This window comes from Aquarana catesbeiana, linkage group LG04 (genome assembly GCF_042186555.1).
Source record: "Aquarana catesbeiana isolate 2022-GZ linkage group LG04, ASM4218655v1, whole genome shotgun sequence".
Lineage (NCBI taxonomy): Eukaryota > Metazoa > Chordata > Amphibia > Anura > Ranidae > Aquarana > Aquarana catesbeiana.
In genome coordinates this window covers 131,375,555-131,391,415 of record NC_133327.1, presented here as the reverse complement: position 1 = coordinate 131,391,415, position 15,861 = coordinate 131,375,555, and the positions used below count along the sequence as shown (strand labels likewise).

Genomic DNA, 15,861 nt, shown 5'->3' with positions numbered 1-15,861 from the left:
CTCAGTCTGATTCATGGTTTCTGACAGTGGGAACACAGCAAACATGTGGAAGAAGGTGCTCTGGTCAGATGAGACCAAAATGGAACATTTTGACCCAATAGCAAAACGCTGTGTGTGGCGGAAAACTAACACTGCACATCACCCTGAACACACCATCCCCACTGTGAAACATGGTGATGGCAGCATCATGTTGTAGGGTTGCTTTTCTTCAGCAGGAACAGGGAAGCTGGTCAGAGTTGATGGGATGATGGATGGAGCCAAATACAGAGCAATCTTAGAAGAAAACCTGTTAGAGTCTGCAAAAGACTTGATCCTCTATCCACACACACACACAGTTTCTTCACAATTTTTTGGTGCTATATATTCTTTAAAGACTTTCTTACTATTTTTTTTGGAGACTGTATAAGTGTATCACCAGCACTTTTTCTTTACACTATGGACTTAATGTGTATTGGTTCTTAAAAATTATTATACACATTTATGTATCATAAACTATATACATGATTACTGATTATGTTCATAACTGTTAGCACTACACTTTTCTTTATTTGGTTGTAGCTACAGGATTAGGTCACTTGTATGTGTTAGCTGCTTACTTACGTTTGCTATTTTTGACAGCGTGATATTTATATATAATTTTTGCAAAAGACTTGAGACTGGGAGGGAGGTTCACCTTCCAGCAGGACAACGACCCTAAACATACAGCCAGAGCCACAATGGAATGGTTTAGTTCAAAGTATATTCATGTGTTTGGAATGGCCCAGTCAAATTCCAGACCTAAATCCCATTGAGAATCTGTGGCAAGACTTGAAAATTGCTGTTCAGACGCTCTCCATCCAATCTGACAGAGCTTTAGCTATTTTGGAAAGAAGAATGGGCAAAAATGTACTCTAGATTTGCAAAGCTGGTAGAGACTTCCCCAAAAAAACTTACAGCTGTAAATGCAGTAAAAGGTGGTTCAAAAAGTATTGACTCGGAGGGGCTGAATACAAATCCACGCCACACTTTTCAAATAGTTATTTGTAAAAAAAAAATTGTTGAAAACCATTTATCGCTTTCCTTCCGCTTCACAATTATGTGCCACTTTGTGTTGGTCTATCGCATAAAATCCCAAATAAATACTTTCATGTTTTTTGGTTGTAACATGACAAAATGTGGAAAATTTCAAGGGGGTATGAATACTTTTTCAAGGCACTGTATCAACCATCAGGGCAGCACTAGAAGTCGGGTTGCCCAGATGGAAGCGGATCGTATTCTGGTCAGGGCAGGGCGTCACGTACTGGCCCTGTAGGTGATCTATATCCCAGGTGTGGAGCCTAGGTAGGCAGACTACCTTAGTCGCCAGCAGTTGATTCCGGGGGAGTGGTCCTTTCGTCCTGAGGAGCTCAGTGCAATTTGTTGGCATTGGGACACATCAGATGTTTATCATTTTATCATCCAGGTTCAATACGAAGCTGGACAGGTTTGTCTCCAGGATGAGAAATCCACAGGCAATTGTGTGGATGCCCTAGTAACACCATGGGAGCATTTCCAGGTCTGTTTCGCAGGATCCGGCAGAAAAAAATGCTGGTAATTTTAGTCATGCCAGCTTGGCCCAGGAGGCATAGGGGTTGATTTACTAAAGACAAATAGTCTGTGCACTGCAAGTGCAGTTGCGCTAGATCTGAGGGAAAGCTCTGCTGATTTCTATCCAATCATGTGCAAGCAAAATTGCTTTTTTTTTTTTTTTTTTTTTTTTTCTTCCCTTGCATGTTCCCCTCAGATCTAGAACCCCCTCAACTGCACTTGCAATGCACAGACTATTTGCATTTAGTGAATTTAGTTGATTAGTAAATCAACCCCATAATGCGCCAACATTGTGAACTTGGTGGGCGACGGCCCTTGGATGTTTCTGGCACAGACAGTCCTCTTGTCTCAGCATTGAGTATTGTGTTCTGCTTTACAATGGCTTGATTTACCAGCTTGTTTTTTGAAACCCGGGTTCTGAAGGATTAAGGGGTCTCTGATGCACTCATACCTGTATTATTGAAGGCCAAAAAGAATTCCTCCAGAAACATATATCCTAGGACTTTGAATTCCTATATGTCCTTGAAATTAGGTTGAAATTAATTTGGCCTTAAGTACCATTAAAGGCCAGACATCGGCCCTGGCGGCTTCTTTTCTAGAGACCAATCGCCTCTAATTGATATGCACTTTTGTTCAGGGGGTATGGTTCCTCCTGTTAAGTCTCCCCTGTCTGCATGGGACTTGAATTTGTTTTTTTCTGTCTTGCAGAAACTGCCTTTTGAGCTAGTTCATGAGATTCCAATAGTCCTTTTAACTCCGGTGTTTTTTTTTGTTTTTTTTGTGGCAATTACTTCGGCAAGGGGAATGTCAGAATTGGGGGCCCTTTCCTGTAAGGAGCCATTTTTAGTACTCCATCAGGACAAGGTAGTACTATATTATACTCCTGTCCTTTTGCAGAAGGCGGTGTCTAGTTTTTCATTTAAATCCGCATATTGGTTTACCTTACTTCTTCTTACTACTTCTTTCTTCTTTTCTTTCTTCCTTTCTTCTTTCTTCTTTCTTTCTTCCTTCTTTTTCTTCTTTCTTCTTTCTTCTTTCTTCTTCTTTCTTCTTCTTTCTTCTTCTTTGTTATTTCTTCTTTCTTCTTCTTTGTTATTTCTTCTTTCTTCTTCTTTGTTATTTCTTCTTTCTTCTTCTTTGTTATTCATTCTTCTTTTTTTTTTTTTCCCCAAGGATTCAGTCGCTGGGAGACAAGCACCTGCACACATTAGATGTGGTTTAGGCAGTCAAGGTTTATTTTAAAATTTCTACAGCATTTAGGCAGTCGGATTCATTATTCATCCTTCTTGAGGGTCCTAGGAAAGGTCAGGCAGCTTCTAAGTTGACCATTTCATGATGAATCCATCGGCTTATTGGCCAAGCCTTTCACTTGAAGGATAAGGCTCTGCCTTTTCAATTAGAGGGTCACTCTACTAGGATGTTGGGAGCACTTGCACCATCTGTCATCAGACATCAGTGGCTCAGGTTTGCAAGGCTGCAACCTGGTCTTCGGTTCACACCTTTTTACAAGGTTTTACCAGGTGGATATAAGGCTGTCAAGGATGCTGCTTTTGGTTGCAGTGTTTTGCAGGCTGTGACGTAATTTCCTTGTGCCCGATGGGGTCTCCCTCCCCTCATGTGCAATGGGACATCCTAGGTAGTCATGATTGTAGTCTGTTCTGTGTCCCATAATGTACGAAAAAGAAAATTTTGATTATTATAATTTTTTTTTTTTTTTTTTTTTACTTACCGGTAAAATCCATTTCTAGGAGTACATCACAGGACACAGAGGTCCCTCCCCTATTTTTGGGGGGCTTCATTGCTTGTTACAAAACTGAGGAGCTTCCTGAGTAGGAGGGGTTGTATAGAGGGTCTTTGTTTTTGCCAGTGTACATTCACCTACACATGAGGCATAATTCAGGTAGTCATGATTATTACCTGCGTCTCGTCGTGTCCCGCGATGTACTTCAAGAAATGGATTTTACAGGTAATTTTTTTTTTGAAAAACCCCAATTGCAAAAAAATTAGGATGCTGTGTAACATCTACTGAAAGAACGCAATGATTTTCAAATCTCTCAAGCCCATATTTCATTCACAAAAGAAAACCTATCAAATGTTTAAACTGAGAGAATGTACAATTTTAAGAATACCATAAGTTAATTTTGAAATTGGTGATAGCAACTTCAAGGCAAGGCAACAAAAAGCTGGAAAAGTGGTACTAACCAGGAAGAGCTGGAAAAACATTTTGCAACTAATTAGATTAAATAACAACAGGACAGTAGCAAGATTGGGTATAAAAAGAGCATGTGCATGTTGAGTCGGTGTCCCAGAAGTACAGATCGGCAGAGGTTCACCAATCTGTGAAAAGCTGCTTCTAAATTTTATCGAACAATTTCAGAATGTTTCTCAACGTAAAACTGTAATGACTTTAAATATATCATTATCTACAGTATATAGTATCAAAAGATTCTGAGACTCTGGAAAAATCTCTGGGCAAGGCCAAAACACAGTATTGGATGCCCGTGATCTTCGGGCCTAGAAATGGCGCTGCCTTAAAAACAGACATAATTCTGTGATGGACCTCACTGCAGGGGCTCAGGAATACTTCCAAAAATCACTTTGAGAACACAGTTTGCTGTGCTATCCAAAAATGCAAGTTTAAAGCTCTCTCCTGCAAAGAAGCCACATTTGAACATGGTACAGAAACGCCACCATCTTCTCTGGGCCAAAGCTCATTTTAAATGGTCTGTTGCAAAGTGGAAAACTGCTCCGTGGCAGACCAATCAAAATTTGACATTCTTTTTGGCAACCATGGGCACCACGTCCTCCAGAATAAAGAGGGGAGGGACCTTCCAGCTTGCTATTAAAAGTCACTACTAAATCCTGGATCTTTGATGGTATAAGGGTGCATTGAAATGGGCAGCTTGCACATCTTGAAAGGCTCTAAATCTTCCCCGGCGATCGGTGGTGAGGGGGAGGCCATCCGTTCGTCCCCCCCCCGCGATCACTCCCAGCCAATGGGATCATTTCCTTGCCTCTGTATTGTACACAGAGGCAGAGGAAATGATGTCATCTCTCCTCGGCTCGGCATTTTCCGTTACGGCGCCGAGGAGAGAAGACTGGAATGTGAGTGCACCAACACACACACTCAGTAGAACATGCCAGGCACACACCCGATCACCCCTCACCCCCCCCCCCCCCCGTCCGTCACACTGACACCAAGCAGTGTTTTTTGTTTAGTTTTTTTTTCTGATTACTGCATGGTGTCAGTTTGTGACAGTTAGTGTGGGAGGGCAGTTAGTATTAGCCCCCTTTAGGTCTAGGGTACCCCCCTGACCCCCCCCCCCCCCAATAAAGTTTTAACCCCTTGATCACCCCCCGTCGCCAGTGTCGCTAAGCGATCATTTTTCTGATCGCTGTATTAGTGTCACTGGTGACGCTAGTTAGGGAGGTAAATATTTAGATTCGCCGTCAGCGTTTTATAGCGACAGGGACCCCCATATACTACCGAATAAATGTTTTAACCCCTTGATTGCCCCCTAGTTAACCCTTTCACCACTGATCACTGTATAACCGTTACGGGTGACGCTGGTTAGTTCGTTTATTTTTTATAGTGTCAGGGCACCCGCCGTTTATTACCGAATAAAGGCTTAGCCCCTGATTGCCCGGCGGTGATATGCGTCACCCCAGGCAGTGTCAGATTAGCGCCAGTACCGCTAACACCCACGCACGCAGCATACACCTCCCTTAGTGGTGTAGTATCTGAACAGATCAATATCTGATCCGATCAGATCTATACTAGCGTCCCCAGCAGTTTAGGGTTCCCAAAAATGCAGTGTTAGCGGGATCAGCCCAGATACCTGCTAGCACCTGCGTTTTGCCCCTCCGCCCGGCCCAGCCCAGCCCACCCAAGTGCAGTATCGATCGATCACTGTCACTTACAAAACACTAAACGTATAACTGCAGCGTTCAGAGTCAGGCCTGATCCCTGCGATCGCTAACAGTTTTTTTGGTAGCGTTTTGGTGAACTGGCAAGCACCAGCGGCCTAGTACACCCCGGTCGTAGTCAAACCAGCACTGCAGTAACACTTGGTCACGTGGCGCGTCCCATAATTGCAGTTCAAGCTGATGAGGTGGCAAGCACAAGTAGTGTCCCGCTGCCACCAAGAAGACAAACACAGGCCCGTCGTGCCCATAGTGCCCTTCCTGCTGCATTCGCCAATCCTAATTGGGAACCCACCGCTTCTGCAGCACCCGTACTTCCCCCATTCACATCCCCAACCAAATGCAGTCGGCTGCATGAGAGGCATTTTCTTTATGTCCTCCCGAGTACCCCTACCCAACTAACCCCCCCAAAAAAGATGTTGTTTCTGCAGCAAGTGCGGATATAGGCGCGACACCCGCTATTATTTTCCCTCCTGTCCTGACAATTCTGGTTTTTGCATTGGTGAATGTTTTGAACGCTACCATGCACTAGTTGAGTATTAGCGTAGGGTACAGCATTGCACAAACTAGGCACACTTTCACAGGGTCTCCCAAGATGCCATCGCATTTTGAGAGACCCGAACCTGGAACCGGTTACAGTTATAAAAGTTAGTTACAAAAAAAAGTGTAAAAAAAAAAAAAAAAAACACAAAAAAAATATAAAATAAAAAAAAAAATAGTAGTTTTATTGTTCTCTCTCTCTATTCTCTCTCTATTGTTCTGCTCTTTTTTACTGTATTCTATTCTGCAATGTTTTATTGTTATTATGTTATTATGTTTTATGTTTGCTTTTCAGGTATGCAATTTTTTTATACTTTACCGTTTACTGTGTTTTATTGTTAACCATTTTTTTTGTCTTCAGGTACGCCATTCACGACTTGGTTATACCAGAATGATGCCTGCAGGTTTAGGTATCATCTTGGTATCATTCTTTTCAGCCAGCGGTTGGCTTTCATGTAAAAGCAATTCTAGCGGCTAATTAGCCTCTAGACTGCTTTTAGAAGCAGTGGGAGGGAATGCCCCCCCCCCACCGTCTTCTGTTTTTCTCCGGCTCTCCTGTCTCAACAGGGAACCTGAGAATGCAGCCGGTGATTCAGCCAGCTAACCATAGAGCTGATCAGAGACCAGAGTGGCTCCAAACATCTCTATGGCCAAAGAAACCGGAAGCTACGAGCATTTCATGACTTAGATTTCGCCGGATGTAAACAGCGCCATTGGGAAATTGGGAAAGCATTTTATCACACCGATCTTGGTGTGGTCAGATGCTTTGAGGGCAGAGGAGAGATCTAAGGTCTAATAGACCCCAATTTTTTCAAAAAAAGAGTACCTGTCACTACCTATTGCTATCATAGGGGATATTTACATTCCCTGAGATAACAATAAAAATGATTAAAAAAAAAAAAAAAATGAAAGGAACAGTTTAAAAATAAGATAAAAAAGCAAAAAAATAATAAAGAAAAGAAAAAAAAAAAAAAAAAAAAAAGCACCCCTGTCCCCCCTGCTCTCGCGCTAAGGCGAACGCAAGCGTTGGTTTGGCGTCCAATGTAAACGGCAATTGCACCATGCATGTGAGGTATCACCGCGAAGGTCAGATCGAGGGCAGTAATTTTAGCAGTAGACCTCCTCTGTAAATCTAAAGTGGTAACCTGTAAAGGCTTTTAAAGGCCTTTTAAAAATGTATTTATTTTGTTGCCACTGCACGTTTGTGCGCAATTTTAAAGCATGTCATGTTTGGTATCCATGTACTCGGCCTAAGATCATCTTTTTTATTTCATTAAACATTTGGGCAATATAGTGTGTTTTAGTGCAATAAAATGTAAAAAAGTGTGTTTTTTTTTTTTTTTTTTCCCCAAAAAATGCGTTTGAAAAATCGCTGCGCAAATACTGTGTGAAAGAAAAAAAAAATGAAACACCCACCATTTTAATCTGTAGGGCATTTGCTTTAAAAAAATATATAATGTTTGGGGGTTCAAAGTAATTTTCTTGCAAAAAATAAATAATTTTTTCATGTAAACAAAAAGTGTCAGAAAGGGCTTTGTCTTCAAGTGGTTAGAAGAGTGGGTGATGTGTGACATAAGCTTCTAAATGTTGTGCATAAAATGCCAGGACAGTTCAAAACCCCCCCAAATGACCCCATTTTGGAAAGTAGACACCCCAAGCTATTTGCTGAGAGATATGTCGAGTCCATGGAATATTTTATATTTTGACACAAGTTGCGGGAAAGTGACAAATTTTTTTGTTTTTTGCACAAAGTTGTCACTAAATGATATATTGCTCAAACATGCCATGGGAATATGTGAAATTACACCCCAAAATACATTCTGCTGCTTCTCCTGAGTATGGGGATACCACATGTGTGGGACTTTTTGGGAGCCTATCCGCGTACAGGACCCTGAAAACCAAGCACCGCCTTCAGGCTTTCTAAGAGCGTAAATTTTTGATTTCACTCTTCACTGCCTATCACTGTTTTGGAGGCAATGGAATGCCCAGGTGGCACAACCCCCCCCCCCCCCAAATGACCCTATTTTGGAAAATAGACACCCCAAGCTATTTGCTGAGAGGTATAGTGAGTATTTTGCAAACCTCACTTTTTATCACAAAGTTTTGATATGCAACATTCAATGAGCTCTGAGCAATTTCCTTGGGGTGTCTACTTTCCAAATGGGGTAATTTGGGGGGGTTTTGTACTGCCCTGCCATTTTAGCACCTCAAGAAATGACATAGGCAGTCATAAACTAAAAGCTGTGTAAATTCCAAAAAATGTACCCTAGCTTGTAGACGCTATAACCTTTGCGCAAACCAATAAATATACACTTATTGGCATTTTTTTTACCAAAGACGTGGCCGAATACATTTTGGCCTAAATGTATGACTAAAATTGAGTTTGTTTGTTTTTTTTTATAACAAAAATTAGAAAATATCATTTTTTTTCATAATTTTCCGCCTTTTTCCGTTTATGGTGTAAAAAATAAAAACCGCAGAGGTGATCAAATACCATCAAAAGAAAGTTCTATTTGTGGGAAGAAAAGGACGCAAATTTCGTTTGGGTACAGCATTGCCTGACCGCGCAATTAGCAGTTAAAGCGACGCAGTGCCAAATTGGAAAAAGTGCTCTGGTCAGGAAGGGGGTAAATCCTTCCGGGGCTGAAGTGGTTAAAGCAAGCAGTGCGAGTACCCACTTTTGACTTGGTTATACACCATTTGCAGTCCCTGCACAGGGCAGGGCATAAGTGTGAGTGGAGGAAGCAGAACAAGGATCCAGTCATATTGTGTTCTGACAAGAAGCATGCTGATAGGTGGCTAAAACGCAATAACACAGGGATGAGCTTATCCCTGTGATACTTATTTTTTCACTGTCTAGTCAACAGGATTGAAGGTGAATATTGTTGCAAAAGCTGGGCTATTTATTGTCACATTTGACTACAGCTCTGCTTAAATTGTAATTGCATCAACACTTTCTTCAGAATATAGCATATGCTTAAAGATGTATTTTGTGTGTGTGTGTGTGTGTGTGTGTGTGTGTGTTTGTGTTCTTCCTTTTTTTTTTTTTTTTTTTTTTTTTTTTAAATTTAGATTCCTACCTACCTAGGTGGATGCAGCATCGGTCTGCTTGGTTCTCACAGCTCCGCGAGGAGAGAGCTGTTGTCCGTCAGCAGCTCTCTGCTTTGCTCTCACTGGAGCGCTGGGCTATGGAGGGGCAGAAGCAGCCGGCTCTGACTCTCAGCGGCTTGCTGAGAGGCTGAGCTGAGTATCCGTCCAGGCATGTGGGCGGATACTGACTCCACTGTTGCGATCTTGCTCAAGCCTGGACCAGCTCTGTGATGTCAGTTGACAGCAGGCTTCAGCCCGCTTTCTGCTGAAAACTGGTTACAGGAATGCAGAACGAAATGCACTCCTGTGATTCATGGGAGAAGTACAGCCAAATGAGCTTTGGCTATATTTCTCATTTAAATGAGTACTGATGAAAGCAAACTATCCTTTGTACCTCCAGAGTGTGTGATTCCTATTACTAGTAAAAAATTGCATGTGCACCTAACTTTGACACCAACAATCAACATGCATCTTTCTTTTGTTATGACAGCTGCAGAATAATCTTTGCCTTTTTAGTCCAATAATTCTTATTCATCCCGACCATTGTTGGTGTTTTTTTATTTTTTAGGTAAACAAAATGCATAGTTATCATCAATTTGAAGTAGTAATTTTCACATCTCCTTACAGGTGAGGCAAAAAATCTGCTACCATACCCAGGACCCAACAAGATGAGAGACTGCTTTTCTACTGTGAATCTGGACCAGGAGGAAATCTTTAGGACCAATGTTGTTGAAAAGTCACTTAAGTAAGAAGTATTTTGTATTCCTAGCCTTGTAGCTTTGATACAGGGATGAACTAAATTATTTATATTATTTTTCAGTGATCCTTATCAAAATGCCTTTGTTGTCAGTCGCTATCAGGAGTATCTTCCAAACCATTTGCAATTTGTGCTCTAAAGGGTGGGAGGTGTAATTACCCATTATGCAATCCAGCTTGCATGGAAATGGCATTTGAATGCCTCCCACCTAAGGTGCTGGTTCCATACAGGTGATGTGGCCTGTTATGCAGCGTATACACATACCATTTCTTTTCATTCAACCAGTGGGTTGAATGAAAAGAAACACCTGACAGATCCCCACATCCACACAATGTGAATGCAGAGATCTCCCCTGCTGCGCTATTGTATTGTGCCACAGAGACCCGCTCCCACCCACCCAACTACTCAATCTTTGAGTACAAACCATATGTGTGCAATAACGTAAGGTGAGGATTCTTTTTATGCCCATGGCATGCTGGAGATTCTGGCTTCTTAACGGCAAATTTCTCATGTCTTACTATAGATTTGGTGCTTAACAATTTCTCTGTAGTTGGTAATGTTTTCTGCATACATTTTGCTTAACCTTAACAGCCTATGTACACAGGAAACTGTGGGCTTTGAATAAATAAAAAAAATCACACTGGGGTTCCTTTTTAACAATGAGTCAAGCATGTCAGTCTAGCTTCCGTTTCATTTTTGTGAACTTGAGTGGCCTGCCATTGATGTCTAAACACCACTGTTTTCAAGGTATCTCACATCAGGACATTGTATCGACTTTTTTAGGAGATGTGGCTTTAGAATACTTATCAGAAGTTGGCATTTGAATAAACAAAACTCCTCTTGCATAGGAAACCACAGCAGTTTGACTCTTGTTTTTGCATCATTTCCCCTGTTCACTTCTTCAGTAATGACTATTGCACAAGAGTCATTTCCGGGTAATGTTCTGCTGACGTGGCGTCTCTGGTTGACATGATTCTTTCAGTGATGCTTTGCATCTTTGTTTCATTCATCTATCTTCGCTTCCTAGAATTTAACGGCTACAAAACATACCTACAGACCCAAGATGAAATTCTTTCAGTCCATACTGATATATAATGAGCCAGTTATCATAAGTCCATACGCACACCCTGACATCTGGAGGCATCTCACAATTGAAATTTCCACAGATAAGGATAAAGTTGGTCATTTTTTTATTTTCCCCAGCCAATAACTGTAGATTAAAAGGGTAAAAAAAAAAACAAATATTGGCTGAATAGTGGCACAGGCTGTTTAAAGAAGTAGACTTCCGAGCCTTAAAAATGTAAATACTGGTCCATATATTTATTTAAAAATCACCTAGTTTTATAGATTTTTCTCCACTCCCTCCTTCTTCCTTTTTTTTTTTTTTTTTTTTTTATTTAAACATTATTCTTTTTCATGGTACAGACATGGATGCAGGCAGAATAAAGTAGTCCTAAATACTGGACAAACCCAGGATAATAACACAGATATCCAATGATAGAATAAACCATTGTAGAACAAAATCCCTTTTTACGTCTTCCATTACTGCCTGTCCGTACCTCCCCTGCCAGAAGCCCAATTTGTGGCCTATTGAGCTGAGACATCGCTCAGTTTCCTGTTCAGTGTCTGCTCCTGTCATACAAACACATAACAATGATTTTTAGACAAATATCTTTTTTGTTTTATGTGTCCTGCACTTTGTGAATGATATACAGCTCTGTGCTGCTGACAGTCTTCTTTTTCTTTCTTTGCCATGCAGTGAGTATAATGTTTGTTTTTATATGGAGCAAAACGTTAAAATGTTCTTATAGTAACAAATGAACTGGCTGATCCATTTGCAGTTATGAAGTTGCAGTCCATGGGAAGCAGATGAATAAGTCCATTTTATTACAATCTTCAATTTGGTGTGTGTGTGTGTGTGTGTGTGTGTGTGTGTGTGTGAAACGGACACTAAAAAAAAGATTAATGCCAAAATAAAATCTGAATGAAAAACTAAGGCCTTACATTTTGGTGAAGCTGCTTTTATTTTATTTTATTTTTTGTGAATATGTGCACATTCTTAAAGGCAAGTTCTTCTTCTTTATCCTTGTTTAATGGACTGCACCATAATGGAGACTAACACCTGTCAAATAGAGGTCTGAACAAACCTTTTTGCAGGGCCCTCAAAACTGAAAACAAGAACCTCCCCCTTTTTTTTTTTTTCTTTCCCAGCTTTCATCCATTTCACTGATGTTCTCTGCCTATTCAATATTACATGTTACACCCTAAATATGGGTGTAACCTGTTGCTAAAATTACAACAGTGGCTTCTTGCAACATTAATACTACCTCAATGTTATTAATTTTTAAAATCTAATAAATGTTATGCATGTAGATATTGAACCAACAGCAAAACTTCCACCACAGGCTCCTTATATCATTCTGTATTTATAATATTTGAACAAAAACATCCAAAGAAAAGGTCCTAGTGTATGAATCTGAACTGTCATGGGCATCAGGCAGTCTCAAAGTGTTTTGTGATTCACTTCAGGAGCATATAAAGCCGACCATAGATGTTGGTTTTTGTTTTGTTTTTTCCCCCATTAACACAGTCCCTCGATTGATCATAGTCCCTGCTGAACCGGCTGAGATTTGACCAGTCTGTGGCTGGTTTAAAGCAGTAAATATTATTTTGGAAATATTTGTGCTGTATGTGTGTACAACCCATCTCTATTGCTCAGATGGGGGATACAGGAGAAAATCTAAGGAGCGTGCCCCCACATTGTAAATCTGAATACGGTTTTTATACCACTTAACTTGCTATTAGAGGACTATCGTGCATAAGAACACTTACTGGCTTGAACACATGTACCCTCACGTAAACAAGAGGACCGAGAAATCCAAAAACTGTTAGTATGAGACAGACAATGGGCTGTTGTATAATCAGTGAGATTCACCCAGATATATCTGTGATTCAGGCAGATACTAGGATACCCCTATTTGATCCACAGAGAGTTGTAGAGTGTTATTATTAAAACCCAGTTGTGTCGGGTTAAGTAGATACAAAAAGCTTCCAACCCAGGTTATCCGGTTTAATGCCAATGCCTCCATTTGCCCCTTTAGTTCAGATGAAATATGCTCCACATGGGAATTGCATCATAATCCATTATTGTGTCATTCAAAGTGCTTCAGTCTCAGTAATAAGGTCTCTAGATAATGCATCTAGTTTGCCCCTTATCAGTAGGCACCACAGGGACTCTAGCACTGTATCTTAAGGGACTAGGTTTAGGTGTAAAGGGTGAAAGATTTTTTTGGAATTCAAATCTTTAAAGCTTAGGTTTAGTGGGAAAAAAAAAGTACAAGAGACATTGCTTACTATAAATCTGTGTCCTCTGTGCTGCTGTCTGTATTAGTTGACATTTTCCCCCTCTGATCCCCCTCTCTGGTGTGGTTGGGCTTTAAAAAAGGCGGGGGGACTTGTCATATGCCCTCCCATTCCACCCACCTCCTACATTCAGAAAAGGTGTACAAAAGCTTCTTTGAATGAAATGTGATCAATGAATAGAGGACGGGATGAAGAATAAAAGGATAGTCTTTTCCATTCATAGATCACATTTCATTCATACAAACTATAGTACAGCTTTTCTAAAAGATAGAAGTGGGTATAGTTGGCACTCTTGATGTGTGCATATAACAGGTTCCCTGGCTCTATTGACCCCAGCCACACAATAAGATTACGGAGGTGGGTGTAGGGGAAGGTCGGAGGATGAAGATGGCAGGGAATCCAGGAGCCAGCAGTGTATTGGACACATGGGATTGATGGCAAGTAATGTCTCTTGTGCTGATTTTATTTTTTTTGTTTTATAACTAAACTTGGGATTTAACTATCTTACATTATAATCCCTCTCATTAAAAGTAAAGGAAGTCGTTGTGTTTATGATATAATAATGAGCTCGTGAAAGGAATACATATACCAGAAACCTATAATAAATTAGAAGTAGGCTGCTTTTGGCCGCTTCTAAAAAATGCTACTTCCTTGGCGGTTATGTTGATCTTGTAGCTTCATTAATTTAAGGCACAAATATGCAGATTGGAATTTGTGACATTGCTCCTATTTTACTGGCCACATGCTTGCTCTGGGCCAGTGACTAAAAATACTAACTGCAGAAGCAGCTAGGCAAATGGCATATTTCACAGGGGATCAATAAATTGTTTTGTCTTTTCTTCTAGAGATAATTGCTTACAATTTTTAAATATTGGTCCAAGCTATGGTAACTGGTACATGTTTATTTAGTATTATATGCACATTTATTTATTTATTTTTTTATACATTGTGTATTTGTTTTCGCATTTTTTTCTTTTTAATTTCTCTTCTCTTCTCTCTCTCTGCAGCCCATTTTATGGTGAAGATTTCTACTTTGAAATTCCAAGAGCATTCCAAAATTTATCGTTTTATATCTATGATAAAAATCTTTTACAGAGAGATCTAAGAATAGGTAAGCAGTCACTGGCAAATGTCTTCTCAAATGTATTTGCTGCTCAGAGAGCACAGTTAAGGATATGTATGCTTCAAACTGGTGGCAAGTTTTTGCTCATTACTTGGGCTCTGTTCACATCTCTGCGTTTCAAATCGTGGGTGGAATTGCCACAATTCGCAATAGCCCGATTCTGCAAATCTCGGGACGCCCATGCCTTGCCTGTCAATTTCAATAGCACCCCAAACGCGGCATCATTTTCCCACGATTCATCATGCGACAATCCTGGTAAAATCGCATGACGCCTGTCGTCCAAAAGAAGTACATGAACGTCTTTTGGGCGACGGGCGCCCCGCAATTCTATTTGCGCGATTTTTACCACGATTGTCGCCCACCCCATATGCCAAGATGTGCACAGAGCCTTAGGGGAACAGACCTCAGCCAGCACTGCAAGTGGGATTCCTCTGTATGTGTTCAGCATGGCTGTTCCAATGAGGGTGCATAGTGGAAACCATTAGAAACAGTTCTTGTTCTCTTCTTTTACCTGCTTTGTGTTTTGTTGACGGGTACTCTGCACACATGGTTTAGTAGAATCTTTCACCTGTGTCCCCTTTTAGGCACTTGAAAACAGGCATATGCACACATCTGCTATGGGCACAAAAGAACAGTAGGCATGCTTGCTTAAAATTGGTGGTAGGTGGGCATCATGGTGTTTGCATTAGCTGTGAAACTGAATGCCAGTTAGGGCTTTCCCAATCACAACAGGAGCGCTTACACCTGTCCTGAAGTGTTCCATACACTTGGCATTTTTTTTTAATTATATAATGTCTTGGGGACCAGTCCTTGGTAACCTGGTGCAGTGCTTTTGGAGATGGGATTTCAGCTATGCAAATTAATGTGAATGTAATTATAAGCGTTCTCCCCTTTCCTGTTTTTGTCCATAAAATGTATAACTCTTGACCTATCTCACCTCTCAAAATTGAAAATGGAGGTAACTTCAGATAGGGGATTTTTTTTTTTTTTTAATTCACTTACTGATATCAGTTACCTCTCACATAGATCACTGTACTTCCCTAGCCTGTGCTTTCAGCTGCTTTTCTCTCCACAAGGAAAGAGCTATCTTTGTTGATGTAGGCTTCTACTCTCTGGACTAAGATGCTTACTCACTGATGACACAATAATGGAAATCTTGGTACCTGTGTAGTTTATGGCTTCTCGGCCTTTTGACTAAGATCAAGTGTAGTATCTGTTCTTATCAGTTTCCAGGAGGTGGCGCTTGCTTCCGTCCCTGATCTACGGCGAGGTGGAGATGGGATGGCGGTTGCTGTGCAAAACCTGCTGGAGTAAAGGTGACCTGGAGAGGTTTGTAGCCAAAAGGGAAGCCTTCTGATGGGGATGGAGAACCACTGGGTCCGGCTGAAGGGTCGGATCCCTGGCCTTCTGGCCTAGATTGGGGCAGCTCTAGCTCCAGACAGTTTTTCGGGAGAGAACACTGGCTCCCCTTTCTCCCACCGGGGGAGCGGCTAGTATT

The 15,861-nt window shown here is 41.0% G+C and overlaps 1 protein-coding gene and 1 pseudogene across 1 annotated transcript in view; both read left to right on the top strand.

Annotated features, from left to right (window-relative positions):
• RASA2 (RAS p21 protein activator 2) overlaps positions 1 to 15,861 on the top strand; it is a 214,701-nt gene that overhangs the window by 55,154 nt on the left and 143,686 nt on the right. The window contains exons 2-3 of the mRNA XM_073625641.1: positions 9,748 to 9,865; positions 14,248 to 14,351. Of these exons, the coding sequence (XP_073481742.1) occupies positions 9,748 to 9,865; positions 14,248 to 14,351 (222 nt within the window). The remainder of the gene's footprint in view (positions 1 to 9,747; positions 9,866 to 14,247; positions 14,352 to 15,861) is intronic.
• On the top strand, positions 15,538 to 15,670 carry LOC141141962 (U2 spliceosomal RNA; annotated as a pseudogene).